The sequence below is a fragment of the Aythya ferina genome, assembly GCF_964211825.1.
Source record: "Aythya ferina genome assembly, chromosome: 3".
Lineage (NCBI taxonomy): Eukaryota > Metazoa > Chordata > Aves > Anseriformes > Anatidae > Aythya > Aythya ferina.
Window position 1 is genome coordinate 59,643,331 of NC_140298.1, and position 15,103 is coordinate 59,658,433.

A 15,103-nucleotide genomic window follows, 5' to 3' on the forward strand; every position below is an offset into this window, starting at 1 on the left:
TAGACAATTCTCTACACCTGCAGAAACAACCCTCAATACATGCTGTACTGTTACACATCTATTACTGCCCATTGAAAAAGATTTCATTTCTGGATCAACCTGTGATCTGACCTAGTAACACTCCTATTAATTCCAGTGTTCATACTTAAATTCAGTATCAGGAGAAAGATACAAGCACAATTCCTGCTTTAACACAAAGCAGGAACTCCAGAACTGGTTCTGTGTTGGGTTATTAACCTGGCTGTACTTCGGTATGGCTGTGGTCTGGAAGCAACACATTCAAGCAAACACAGTGATGTTCCTGACTTAATAAACCCTTCTGAAACTTAAAATCCCGGGAACATAATAAGAAGACAAACCAGATTTTAACTTGTGGTCTTTGTATAAACAACTTTATAGTGCATAAACATACCCATATGTAGTTAACTATTAATCTTATAGGCTTGATAAAGTCCAGACAAATCACTATCAACTTAAGAAATCATACAGCAATGTAAGTCTACAAAAATATCTAAATTTAGCATAAATTAAACTAGTTTAGGGGAAGAACTCTGCATTTGCCTTTTTCTGTGACCTGTGCAAAAGAGAGCCACAGTTCTCATAGATTCACAAAATCATCTAGGTTGGAAGAGACCTCCAAGATTACTGAGTCCAACCTCTGACCTAACACTAACAAGTCCTCCAATAAACCATATCCCTAAGCTCTACATCTAAACGTCTTTTAAAGACTTCCAGGGATGGTGACTCCACCACTTCCCTGGGCAGCCTGTTCCAGTGTCTAACAACCCTTTCGGTAAAGAAGTTCTTCCTAACATCCAACCTAAAACTCCCCTGGCTCAACTTAAGCCCATTCCCCCTCGTCCTGTCACCAGGCACGTGGGAGAACAGGCCAACCCCCACCTCGCTACAGTCCCCTTTAAGGTATCTGTAAAGAGCGATAAGGTCGCCCCTGAGCCTCCTTTTCTCCAGGCTGAACAAGCCCAGCTCCCTCAGCCGCTCCTCTTGTAGCGAGGGGCCCAAAACTGAACACAGTACTCGAGGTGCGGCCTCACCAGAGCCAAGTACAGGGGACGATCATTTCCCTAGCCCTTTGGCCACACTGTTTCTTATACAAGCCAGGAGGCTGTTGGGCCTTCTTGGCAACCTGAGCACACTGCTGGCTCAAAATTTGAGCTGTCTCCTTCGAGCCGGAATCGAACCAGCGACCTAAGGATTCCTGCAGGCAGCACCTCTACAGTCCTCCGCTCTACCAGCTGAGCTATCGAAGGGACCTGCCTGCTGATTTGAGTGAATACATGTGCACTTCCTGGGGAGTACAGATTTTACTCACCACCACCATCATACTCTTCAATATTCAATTTTTAAAATGTGATGCCAGATAGCTCTGTTGGACTAACATCCAGAACACAAAGTGGTGCCCTGTGACCTATCACATCACAAAATAATAATAATAATAATAATAATAATAATAATAATAATAATAATAATAATAATAAAGAGATACATAAAATATATGCAATAGTCCTAGGGACACTTTTCATCGTACAAAGGCAAGTTTTGAGGTGTGTCCACTACAGGTTGTCTTCAGAACCTGGATCAGGGACTTTCAGACTATACAGGCTTCCAAGTTCAATTACCCATGTCAACACTGAATAATGCATCATTATTTAATCAATTCCAATTCAGGGGCCTTGGGGGACACGTGGTCTGTGATTAGAGCAGCGATGCTCTGTGGAGAGGTGTCAGTACTTCCTGCCTTAGTGAGAGTGGAGAGGTATACAAAGGAGACAGATGACTTATACTCACCAATCTGGCTCATTAAGTTATGCTTAGTCTAACAGTACACATTAAAATAGCAAAAGACAGCAAAAAAAACCAAAATAAACCAGACAATGGTAGCTAACCAAACATGGGTTATTAATGAGATGGTACAGAACAAAGGGCAAATATAATTTCTGAATGCATGAGCAACTGAATTGCTGATAAGGGTAATAATAGAATATAACTACCCAGAATTAGCAATGTGATTATTTCCATAATGTATCTGAGTGTTAAAAAGTTGGAAAACAGTTTGGAAAACTCTTACAAAAATATTTTCTGGAAAATAAATATATATTAGAAAGGAAAAGAGATACAGAATTGCAATTCTTAGTATGTTTAATTTAATAAGAAGGCAGCAAAGAGTCACGATGATTAATCACTGAAACAGCTTATCAAGGAAAATGATAAAGTTTCCATCATTTGAAGTACTAATCAGTACTGGACATCTTTCTCAGAGTCATGCTATAGGTCAATCAGAAATGAAGGATTTGATGCTAGTAATGCCTATCAAGAGTTCTCTAACTTGTACTATGCAAATGCCAAAATGAACAGGAAGAACTGCTGTAGCTCCATAAAAAATAAGAAGTGGCTCACAGAATCTGAACTTGTGATCAGAAAGTCCTGATTCTCTGCTCTCTCTCTCTCAAACTAAGTACATTGTGATGGCAAATTTCCCATCCCCACAAAACAGGAATCAAAGTAAAAGCTCAAGGGAGAGCCCTACAGCCTCTGTGAAGGCTTCAGAGAGCTACATCTTCCCTTGTTACAGAGATCAGAAAAAAACATCTGGTTCATATATATACAGTTATCCCATTTCCTGCCCTCAAACATATGCAGTAAAATTACTTGCTTAATGGGAAGAGCAAGGATAAAGAAACTTTTTTTGTAAAAACCAGTATTTGAGGATGATACAAATACTGCACAGTGTGTATATACAGTACTTCTTTGAAAGCTACAACTTCAATGTTTTTTTCTGACTACAGTTACAGGTGCTAGCTGGGAACTGGGCAGTACTGTACCTATAAAACACCACTAACTCATTGTATCATACTTCAACAGAAAACGTGACAGTTTTAGCCAGACTAATTAAGTCAATACATCTATTTGACAACTTACAGCTGCTGGCAATCTGCAGATGGAGGTGGATCACCAGCCTAGTATTTTCTGTTTCTGTTCCTAAGGATCCCTATGGCATCAGGGAAAATATTTTCCCCAAGAGATACTATTAGGATGCTGCAGAACCATGTGACATTTAAAAACTATGTTACATTGGAAGACTAATAGATGTGAGAAATATGTTTGCAATGGAAGGATGCTGTCTTGGTCCCACAGGAGGCTGCAAGAGTTTGTTTAAGCTTCTCTGGTATATTCCTGCTATTTTGGTCAGTTGCAAACACTTTCCAAAGAACTGCAATGCAATTAAAAAAGAACTTTCGTACTGGGGTAGACTGCAACAATATTCTCTAAAATGAGAACATTTATGCCAATAGCAATCTATCTTGCCTGTAACTTTCTATTACTCTCATATAATGGAAGAATTTTCTGTTTCAGTATGAGTGTTTTTTTTCCTTATTAGTCCAGCTTCTGCTTGATCTTACAGTTCTGCTCATTTGCTTGGCAATCGAATGATGCTAGAAATAAGCAAACACAGAAATTAGAATTCAGCACAAGTGTGAAAGATGTAGAAAGAAGGATCTGACACAAACAAGGAAAGAATTCTCAACTTCAGGACAAATTTAAGAAAGCAAATGTGAAAATCCATCATATTAAACTAGCATTGTGTGTCTCTGACAGAAAATGGCCTCCTCCCACGTTCCAATGTTCCACTATTATCCTGGTTTGACCCATATCTCAAAAACATTTTTGTCCCATATCCCAAAAACATTTTTGTCCCACATCCTTTTCATCATGTTTCTGCCTCAGAAACAACCCTTCCTTGGCCCTTCCCTTTAAATCAATTCTCTCAAATTTAAAAAGCGTGTTGGGCAGACCACTGCACTTTCCTTGGGCTGCAATATGAATTCCATGCACCCTGCCTCTTCCCATCTTTGTTCCCATTGTTCTCTGGTCTCTTTTGACACTATTAAAATGTGAGATAATTAATTTTGGGGACCTGCGGCAGAAGGCATTGTCCTCTTGGAAATTCAGAATCTTCTACTCAGCTGCCTTCTTAAGAATACTTAGAAGAAATAACTTCAATTGTCAAATAACTCCAAGAGTTAATCCAGATTAATCTCCTTTTCCCGTGCTGGTATCCCTTCAGGATATCAGTTCTTACATTCCCCTCCCCAGCCTCTGCTTTTCAAAGAACAATGGAACACAAAACCAAAGAGACCACAGCTGCAAGACTTGCAGACACGGACAGCAGGACAGAACTGTTCCCCAAACAGATGGCTCGCTTGGACGCATCACACCAGCAACAATTGAACTGCTAGAATCCTGGTGATTTAACTGGGGATAATACAAATCCCTCATGATGGTAAACAGCAGCAGCGAACTAGAATTAGGGCCTCCGGTGTTACTCTCAGCAGATTAAAAGTTTGATGTTGGGAATCTCTACACAGCAAGTCATCAGCTGTTAGACACAGACATTGTCAAGTCAGCAATGGTTCCTGTAACTGCTGAAGGATTTCAACAACCAGGTTTAATACGTGGTATGGTGAAAACAAAGATGATATCTGCAGGACCAATCTTTGTCAGCATAATTACAGACAAGCTGTACATTAGCAGAAAAGATTTTATGAAAATGCCAGCTTTGATGAAATAAGCTTATGGATGCTGTTCTGGTGGAAGAAGTTGTAGCTCCAACTTTTATACAAGTGCTAGATTTCCAAGATGAGGAAAGCACTGCATTTTATTTCCTCATCCCACTATTGAAACATCAGTGTTCCTATTATTTTTTTCCCCCAACACATTTTGATGTTTCTAAGCCAAATGTTAGCCCTAATCCTAGAGACTCAGATGGATATAATCTTCTCCTTTAGAACACTTTAGAAAAGTCATCATCAACAGTTATAGCCTGGGGTGGCAGGTCTCTTTCACTAGGCAGAGCAGTCAAACTCAATCTCCTTAGTCTATTCTTAGAATATGAAAGCCACATCTGAACCCAAAACACATTCTGATTTTCCAAGTCTTTCTGAAGTTTAAAAAAATAAAATAAAAAGAGTCTTTTGATCGTAATTATGGTTATGTATCCAGTAATATTTTGAGAGAAAAAAAGCAGTGTTTCTCCAGTTTCCCCCTTGTTATTTGTTCCACTGCCCCTTGACAAATGCCTAACCTATTACAGTTACAATCATAATAAATGCTGATTTACTATACTCAGGATATTTTGAGGGGGAAACACTTGGTTTCAGAACTATATCATTAAACATTTTTTAATTCAGTTTATAAGGAAAAGATTTTCTTGCATATCTAGGTCAACATCAAGACATGGTGCATGCTTTAGAAAACAGCTTAGAATATTTTCTGGCTTCTATGCAGACGAATGTCAACAACTCTTTATGACCTTCAAAACATCCCCATAATACATGTAAGCTAAATGAGCCAGTGACAAAAAGGCATTTTACAAGGAAAAAGTCCAAATACATTCCTGTAAGAATTATTAGAACAAACTACTTTACCAAGGTAGAGCCATTCTGAGAAGCGTGATGGCCGGTCTCCGAGCAGCATATGGGAGGTTCAGGGACATGCGATTCATTTTCTGAATTCAACAGAAAAAAAGTGTCTCCAAGAAAACAGTCATCAAGCTGAGGGTGCAAAGTGCTTTTGGCAAAGGGGTTAGGGTGACAACACCACTCTTCAACTAAAGCACTCCAGTTTTCACTTGGTAGAGGAAGAACTCGGAGAAATTTCCTGAGAGGGAAGAAGAAAAGATATTTCAATATATTACATTCTTTTATAAGATGCTAACACGCGAGTTCTTTACAAGAAGGAAAGAAAAAAGCATGGCATTTTCCCCAAAAGGTAGTGTGTGACTCTACTTTCAGTCAAAGGTACTTTCTTTGGATGAATTCTGAGAAAGCAATGGCTGAGTGTTCCCTGCCAAGTTTGTGATGAAGCATTTCCCAAGGGTGAATCTCCAAAGATTATATAGTAGAGCTTCGCATAACCCCCCAGATGGTAGAAATCAAACAGATCTACTCGCTCATGAAAAAATGTTAACAATGGAGATTGTGATTATTTTTATTATTACTACTTATGAAGTTTGCTTGTACCAAATGTTCATATAAAAAAATTGCTGTCATAGCAAGGGAGCATGTACTTGAAGCCCCTTAAAGTCAGATACCAGACTTCAAAACAAAGCTAAATCCTGACAAAAATATCACAGAGCATATTCATTAAAAAAAAAAAAAAAAAAAAATAATAATGTGATCTTAATTTAGATTCAGATTCAAATTCCAAAAGTCACACAGCAGAAAACAAAACTTCTCCTTGTTAGAGATATGGACCAAGGAGTCTGCTAAAGGTGATACCATGCTTTGCTTTCTTTACCAGTGTTTTTCTCCACATACTTTCTTTGGTTACCCACATTGTCACAGAATTTTAAAAGCCAAGATTTGGAACGACTGTTTTAAGCTGTAAAACACACTCTGAAAACTAGAATATATGCATGTAAATACATATATAAATATAAATACATACATAGAAATGTATATACTACTAATATATAATGTATACATTTAAATACATACATATAAATATATTTATATATGCTATGTAAATACAGTCTTGGTCATTATGAGTCAGTGGTCAGTACTTTCCTGCCTATAGTTCTCATAAACATTCTCTGGTCCCTCCACATGAGATTTTATTAAGAGTGCAGAAACACTGATGGATACTGTCCACATATTTACACATTTGCTTTAGTTTACATTTTATAGAGAACTATTGCACTAGGATAAAAACCTGCCTCTTTGCCAAAATACAACATTTTTAACTCTGTGCACTCCTCCAACAATTTTGTAGATGCACTGTTAGCTGCAGTGCTGCGCTCTCTGCTGTTAGTTTCTTTGCTGTGATCTCTGATATTAGTTTCTTCAGACATTTGCCTTTTGTTCCCATATTTCATTTGCTATTGCCCAAAACATATATATATAATTACATATAGTTTTTTGATTCCACACTTAATTAAAAACTTGCAGACACCACTTCATTCATGTTGCTATTTTACAAATAATCACAAAACCATAGCTAGTTAAATACCCTCTCTTTCTTGCAGCTCACAGACAATCCTTTTCTAAAGATGCCAGTTCTTCCCATCATAGTTTATTGCACCTTTTGTATTCTTGCGTGGGTGAAAGCAAAACCTTTCATAAAAAACTTCCTTCTTCATAGATACTCAATTCATTTTAAACTGTGCTTGCCCCATCTGCAGATGAAAGTTGGAATAACTGGTCCTCTGGCCCAGCTTTAGCATTACTAGTAAGGTCAGCTCCTGGCACTAATCACCACCTTCACTCTCTGTAGTCTTACCTATTGTTTGAGATATCATGATTCTGCTCTGGTACAGCCTTTATTCTGCTCTAGGTCTATAGACTGATTATTCTTCCCAGTTCTGTGCAGTTAGTGCCAATGCCTGGACTCAAAATGAAAAAGGTCTACATTCCCATGTACTGTTCTTTATATTACCACAGGGAAAAAAAAAAAAAAAAAAAAAGGAGCTGATATTATTCTGCAATACTTTTTCAAGTGTTACAGAAAAAAAAAAAAAAAAAAAAAAAAAAAGATTACTTTAAGCTGCAAACCAATACTGTCTAGTTTCTTTCCATTACCCTTTCTTTACTCTCAAAAGCTAGAGTACATCCCTTTGAAACTTCGTGAAGACCTGAGTTCTTGCCAAACAAAAGCAGGTACTCCAACCACCAGAAGTTCCTAACCAGGTTCTTCCTACCTCTAAGTTACACAGAAAACACAGCATTTCCAGTTTATTTTAGTCTTTCACCATTCCTAGGTGGGAAGCCATATTCTGGGTCACCACCTGGGTCCCCACATTGGAAAAATGTAACTCTTGCGTGAAATTAGCTTTCCAGGAAAAAACAAAAACAACAACAACAAAAAAGAAGCCTGAAGTTTACTAGGTACTGACCCTCTTAGGGCTGGTAAGTATAATGATAAAACCTGGCTAACTTAGGGAGTCATCTCCCCAAACTAACCCTTAATAACAGCTATGTTTCTTCTTTAAGATAGCCATATAGTCAGAGGGAAACCAAGAGACACTTTCTTCTTCTGGAAGGATCTAATAAAGTCAAGCCGAATGTCCCTCTGGAGATAGCTCAGTCTCCAAACAGAGGAAGCCAAGGTAATGAACTTAATTTAAAAAAAAAATAAAAGTTAGGTACTAGTCTAAGACAACTGCCACACAGATGTCATTCTTAGTTGGGCTTGGATTTGGCCAAAGAGATCCTTTTAAGACTAGATTAGAAAAAACACTCTCTAGCATCGTTATTAACTGATATCCAAGCAGTCAGTAATATCATCCTGTCTATTAAAAATTCAGAAGCTGAAAGTAAAATTGAAGCAAAATTAAACACATAACCCTTTTGATCAATCAGAGATGAAGAGAAAGAAAAAAGATCCAACTGAATTTCTTTAAGAGCAGACATCTTCATTCATTAATTAGAATGTAATTAGATGAATTCCCCTGCAATCAGTTTTTCAACAGAATACTTATGAACAAAGATTCTTAGAGATGGAACTAATAAAAACAGTAACTTCTTCGTTGTTAACTTACAAGAAATATTTTTCACAGCATTCAGCCTCTAAGAACTTTTACATGGAGAAAACTTTTTGTTCAGTCAGGTAATAACAGGACAAGGAGAATGGTTTTAAACTAAATGGGGGAGATTTACATTAGAGGTTAGGAGGAAGTTCTTCACTCAGACATGCTGTGAGGCACTGGCACAGGTTGCCTAGAAAATCTGTGGATGCCCCATCCCTGGAGGTGTTCAAGACCAGGCTGGATGGGGCTTTGGGCAACCTGGTCTGGTGGGAGGTGTCCCTGCCCATGGCAGGGGGGTGGAATTAGATGGTCTGTAAGGTCCCTTCCAACCCAAGCCATTCTATGATTCTATGACAGAAAGCCTTGAAGAATTATTTTATATATGAGCTACACAGCAGGAGAGAAAAAAAAAAAAAAAAATCAAAAATTCTTTGCAGCTCTTAAATCATGGGAAAAAAAAAAAACAAAAACAACACATTCTCTAATATGAGGATAATGTGGAAGAAACAGAGAGAGACCATAATCCTGACCTCTGATTAACAGAAGCAAACAGATGAATCCAGTGCATCTCAGAAAATGTAGAGAGAATCACAGAAAACTGAGCTGAAAGAACTCACCTAGTCCATTTTCTTGCCTCAAGGAAGGATTGACATTTAAACTATTCCAAACGTATACCTTTAATCTAGTCTTTAAAATGACAGAAAATCCACTGGCTTCCTATGCAGTTTCTAACAGTAAAAAATAAGCTTTAGAGTATGTTTTTTCACTTACACCTAATTTCCTTTTGCACTTCAGTAAGTTCCCCCTCACAGGACAAATGACCATGCTGCCATTAGCATAGTCTTTGGACCACGCAGAGACCAACACATGAACTTTGTTTCTTAATGTACTGTCTTCTGGAAGCATGGGAGAGCTGGAATGGAAGGTGCTGGACAAACTGACAGCTCCAACCTTCTACCCTTATCACAGTCAATATTTTTTAGTGGTAACATTCAAGGGGGGTTCAGAGGTCCTCTGCAAGGAGAAACAGTTTACAAGCAATGCACTAACATGCCTTGATTTTTCCATTCTCAAAAAATTCCTGCTGTGTCACACTGTAGGATACAGAACCACATTTACAGTATGTAAATGCCATGCGTATGCATTTGGTGTGTTGATAGTCAGGAAATCGCCCACTCAGAGATGGAAATATACAAGCTGCAAGATCGTTTGAAAGCAAATGTTACTGAGTATAAATAAGAAGTTTCTTTACCGTATAAATGTATCAAGGAGAGTTACTGCTAGACTTTCTGATGAGACATTTCGTAAGAGAAAGCCAGGAAATCCTCATTCATTTGTGTTCACGCCAACCATAAATCCATATGTACGACAGGAAAGTAACAGAAGTTTACAGATTTACATTTGTATCACCGTTCTGAGTATTAGGAGTGACACAGATCATAAAAGGCTGCAAGTGCGTCTCCAACAATTTGTACATATCCAGCTGCAGCTGTCAAAATTGTTCATCACAAGAGCCAGAAAACGCAGCAGCTTTATATTAAAATTCTGATTCACTCTGCAGACTTTGTAAGGAACAGAGATAAGGCCAAATCATACAGCTAAAAAACAGGTCCTGTACTCCCCAAATTCAGCATCCCTGAACTTAACAGATAGGAGGGAGCTGCTGACAGCAACCCCATTCTGAGCAGCCACTTTATAACTACAGCACACTGACTGAATAGAATCTGTAAGAGAATGAACAGAACTGAAAAGGAGCCCTGGAAGTGCAGAGGAATAAAGAAGTTGAGGTTAAAATTTTCAGTTTTACTCCCTTCACCACTGCAGAGATGCCAGCTATTAAGACTATGAATAGTGTTAAATCAATGAAAACTAATATGTGTTCAACATTTTAACTGCAATGTTTTCAGCTCAAAATGTTATACTTTTTTTTTTTTTTTTTTTCTCTTATGCATAGGGAAGTCCAGCCACAAAAGAAAATGTCTCACTTGAGGCACAGCAGACAACTAAGAAAAGAATCCAGACTTCCCACCTGTCAGGGCCGATGCTCTAAGTAAGCTATTTCTACCTTCCAGCCAGAATGAAGCAAGAAGTAAATGAATAAATGGTGAAAAACTGTTTCAGGTAATTTTGATTTTAGTCATCTGTAACAGTGCTTCAAAAGTGTTCTCATCTATCAATTTCAAAATAACTGTCTTTTAACTCTCTAAGTACACTAAATAACACGAATACCAATCCGTACAGCATCTGTTGCTATAAATACAAGACACTGCAGTACTCACCGTTCTTTTACTATGACATCACCACAGGACTGGCAGTAAAAGATGCAATTCTTCTGGGGTTTCAGGCTTTCCCTCAAATTATAAACAAGTTCTACAAATAGGAGAGGATGCATTAATCTTCAAGGCTGCGTAAAATTTTCACTCATACATAAAAATACTTCCAAATACGTCAAACTTAAACAAGAGAAGAATCTAAATAAGCAAAGTGTTGACATTCTAAACACAACCTTATTCTTTTAACCTGTAGAAGCAATGAGATTTAGGAAAAACTTGCCACCTCTACCTCATGCCCCATATTGTTAAATAGGGGCAGCAATACATAAATAATTACTTTAATGGCCCACACCCTCTCATCTGGAGGAGCTGAGATACAGGTATCATCGCAGAGAATTGGTATAATTGTGTAAATTAAAACTCAACCCTACTCTTTTGTAATCAGAGTTCTGCTAGCCAGCATCTCTGTAACACGATGGTACATCCCGGTACATAACAAAAAATAGTTGGGGGGTTAAAAAAAAAAAAAAAAAAAAAAAAGCAGTAGTCTTAGATTTTCAGCCAGGTAAGATACACAGCCACTGCTGTACTACACAATGAACAGTGAGCGAGCAACACCCTCTGCAGGCCAGCAGACAGAAAACAGTTTCACAGAAGACAGCTCAGACAGCTTTTCCAAATTAATATATACATATAAAAGCCTTCAGAGAAAATCAAATATTAGGTGGAAGAAAAAAACAAACTATAAGCCTAGCTCCACGTATAAACAGGCTTTGCATTGCCCACTTTCTGAAATCAAAGAGTTAAAATACGTTTCCAGCACAGGTGCTCAGTATTTAAGAAACAGATTGCAACCACAAGGGAAAGGTAGTTAAAAACATCCCAGAAGTTCATAAGAGACAGCCATTTTTGCATACTAATTTAAAATTTTAAAGGCTAACCAAGGTTAATCTTTATAATTAAGTGGTCAGTGACAAATGTTGCGTTATAGCTTGGATGAATTGCATTATTGCATTTTTAGCTTAAACGTGAAATAGGAAAGGGGAAAAATTTTGTAGTGGGGGGGGTGATGTTTGAAGTAGTGGGGAAAAAAAAAGTTTGAAGTGATGCAGGAAAGCACGGGGGAGGGAATTGAACGATGCTCTCAAACTTATGAGGAGTTATTCAGCAACAGCGTCCCTTTCATCAAGCCACTTTTTGTGGCTTCGCTTTTTAAAACCGACAGATGCTGCACGCTATCAGATGCTGGACTAAGAGCTGTTGTTTAAGTTGGAAACTGAGCCCCAAAGGGAACCTTACAGAAACAGCACCTGCACACACACTTAGAGCATGCTTCAAACTCCGGCTAGCGCCTTATCCTCCCCCAGCCCGAAGGACAGCAGCACCCCAGACCTCCCCAACTGGCTGCTACCCCCAAGCCCCTGTAGGCAGCCCCCACCCCGTCCCCACCCGCAGCCTTACCCGCGCCGCCCGGCGCCTCCCGCAGGCGCAGGCGGAGGTGCAGGGCCCCGCCGGGGAGGCTCCGCAGGCCGCGGCAGGAGGCCGGGGCCAGGCTGAGCCCCGGCGGCAGCTCCAGCGCCCCGCAGGCCCCGGCGCTCCGCAGCTCCAGGCGGGCCGGCGCCAGGCTGATGTCGGCCGGCAGGCTCCGCAGGCTGGGCTCGCTGCGGGGGGAAAGCACGGGAGTTACGGCGCTGGGGGGGAGGGCTGGAAAGGGCTTCCCCGTGGAAGGAGCGTAAAGAACGAGGAGAAATCGATAACGCACGGTGCTCAGGAAGCCTTTATTTGCGCGGCGGCTCAGCCTTGCCCCACCGCCCCACCCCAGCCCTCCTCCATCGCCACCCCCGGCTCCTGCCCCGCAGGTACCGGACGAGCAGCGAGGCGCTCCCCGTCCCCCGCCGGATCTCCAGCACGAACGGCCCCGCCATGCCCAGCCCGGCCCGCAGCCTGCAGCGAGCGGCCGCCACACACAGCGCCGCCTGCAGCCCGCAGCCCGCAGCCGCTCCCAGGGCTTCTCCCCACACGGGGGCTCTCCCCGGCTGCCCTCTGGCCCCGCCAGAAGCTGGGAGGGGTTCTGGGTTGCTTGGTCCTTGGCTGGGGTCAAAGGGTCCTTTACAACGTTGTTAGCTTCTTCTGGGAAGCCCTAAAGCTTTTTGTGGTTGCACGTGTTTGGAAACACCTCATGTAGAAAGGCAGGTTTGCCTTTGGTTAATTTCGTAGCGATTTGTTATCTAAGACATGATTGCTTTGAAGTAATGCAGACCCTTGGAGTTGGCAAAACCAAGCAGATTTCTTAGGAGAGCCTCAAGGAAGTAGATGGTGTGAGTTTAGATCTCGTGGGGAAAATAGGGCAGGCAACCGTCAGCTAAACTGTCTCAGCCAAACATTTTTAATAATACACAAATTTCACCAAGTATTATAAGATGCAGGCTATACTCTCTTTGTGTTCTTATTATACCTACTGGTTGTTCTGGGTGTGGTGTTTCTCTTTTTTGTTTGTTTGTTTGTTTTGTTTTGTGGTTTGTTTGTTTGTTTTTAAAGAAAACATTTTATTCCATATGGCAGCTTTCATTTCCTACTGCATCACAAACCAATGCCCATATTGCCAGTTAAATTGTTCTAAGCAAGCAGGTCGCATGTCAGACACCACTAAAATTCACCTCATGACACAAGAATCAACTCCTAGTAAAAGGGATTCCTGTTAAAAGAGACTTCGGCTCTGATAGAGACTTACACAAGACTACAAAGCTATAAATAATCTCAGGTATTTCCTGCAGGGTGTGAGCTTCATATATCGAACATTGTCTGCCATAGGCTTCTCACTGTTTCTGCAGTGAAATAATTATACAGAAATTAACATTAATGTCCAAAACCATGGGTGCACCTAGCCCAGTATTTTGATTCCAGTGTCAGCAATAAGGAGATGCTATTTAGGAAGAGTTCCTCAGTGTAGCTATTGTATTAAGGGTGCTGGAAGGCACATTCCTGCCTATTTCCTTCTTGCCATCAATATGAATAATGACGACTTTGTAAATCTTGATGAAATCTTTCCCCAGCCTTCTTTTCTGAGCTGTTCCAGACTTTGTCATTGCCCCTGTAAGGCAGTGGCTCCCTCCCTCCTGTGCTGTCCCTAACTACCATACAGCTTCTCAACTTGTGAAGAGAAGAACTGACACAGGAATCAATCTGAGCAGTGGCTATATACCAAACACCTCCCTGTTTCTTGTTCTCCATATCCTTCCCGATGATGTGCAATGTTCTGTTGGGCTTTGTTTGGATTGCTACTGCACAGAAAGCTGATGCAACAGCTTCACAGGACTTTTAAGATAGCTCCAGGTTGTAACTGGTACTGGTAAAAGTTCAGCAAAAGGTAAGCTCAGAGATCTCCTCACTGCTCCTCAGGGTGGTGTGTGAAGGTATGGCGTTACCTCCTGGAAGTCCTGCCACTTCTGGCAAGACAACCACTTCCGAACATCTCCAGAGGCACCACCGAGCCCTAGTTAGGAATTAGGTCTCAGATGCATTTGTATGGTATTTTAATGAAAAACATGTCAATACACACTGTTTTAGTTGGAAATACAACACCTGTAGTGGTACTCAATGTCTCACCAAAACCAGTGGGAACTGCCAGCTTTCCAAACGTGAAGTTATGAAATATTGAATCCTTAATAGTGTAGGATTTAGTAATTTTGGAATCCTAAATTAACAGTTTAATGAGAAAAGGAATCTTGTCTCCTGTTTATTACCCCAAGCTTGGAGAACAAAACCTGCCTTGTTAGACTGTCGTGTTGATAGGATTTGTAACCTGCTACCTGGTGATCTATGGTACGAGATTTTCCCCAGGCTGTATTTTAGAAACATTTACTTGTTTTCAGACAAAGCCTGAAAGATTGATTAAGCTACTCATGTAATACAATTTGTGAGAAACAACCTGCAGCCAGCAACACAGGCTCAGGCGAGGGTCTCAGTGAAGCAGCATTCGTATTTGTGATTGTAATGGTGGGTGTCCTGCAAGCTGGAGCACCCAGCAAAAGTCTATGATAAGCTTATATTCTCTATTACCTGACACTTTAGGTCCTCACGTTTCCTCACTGAGTACTACAGGTTCAAAAATTACTCAACACTATACCACATATATACAATTTTATTTAACCAACTGTTGATTTTTCATTTTTTTCCCCTTCCCTCGTGACTGGAGGACCCGTGATTTTTTTTATTTCGACTGATTTCGCCGCACTGTTCGTATCCTTTTTGTCAGCTACCCTCCTTATTTTGGGGACAGCCTGCGGAC

The 15,103-nt window shown here is 40.3% G+C and overlaps 1 protein-coding gene across 1 annotated transcript in view; it reads right to left on the bottom strand.

Moving 5' to 3' along the window:
• Positions 1-12,770, bottom strand: part of UBE3D (ubiquitin protein ligase E3D) — an 81,773-nt gene extending 69,003 nt beyond the window's left edge. Inside the window, exons 1-4 of the mRNA XM_084515636.1 lie at positions 12,679-12,770; positions 12,277-12,476; positions 10,822-10,912; positions 5,445-5,676 (exon numbers count right to left, since the gene is read on the bottom strand). Of these exons, the coding sequence (XP_084371762.1) occupies positions 5,445-5,676; positions 10,822-10,912; positions 12,277-12,476; positions 12,679-12,740 (585 nt within the window). The 5' untranslated portion in view covers positions 12,741-12,770. The remainder of the gene's footprint in view (positions 1-5,444; positions 5,677-10,821; positions 10,913-12,276; positions 12,477-12,678) is intronic.
• Between the last annotated feature and the right edge of the window lie 2,333 nt (positions 12,771-15,103).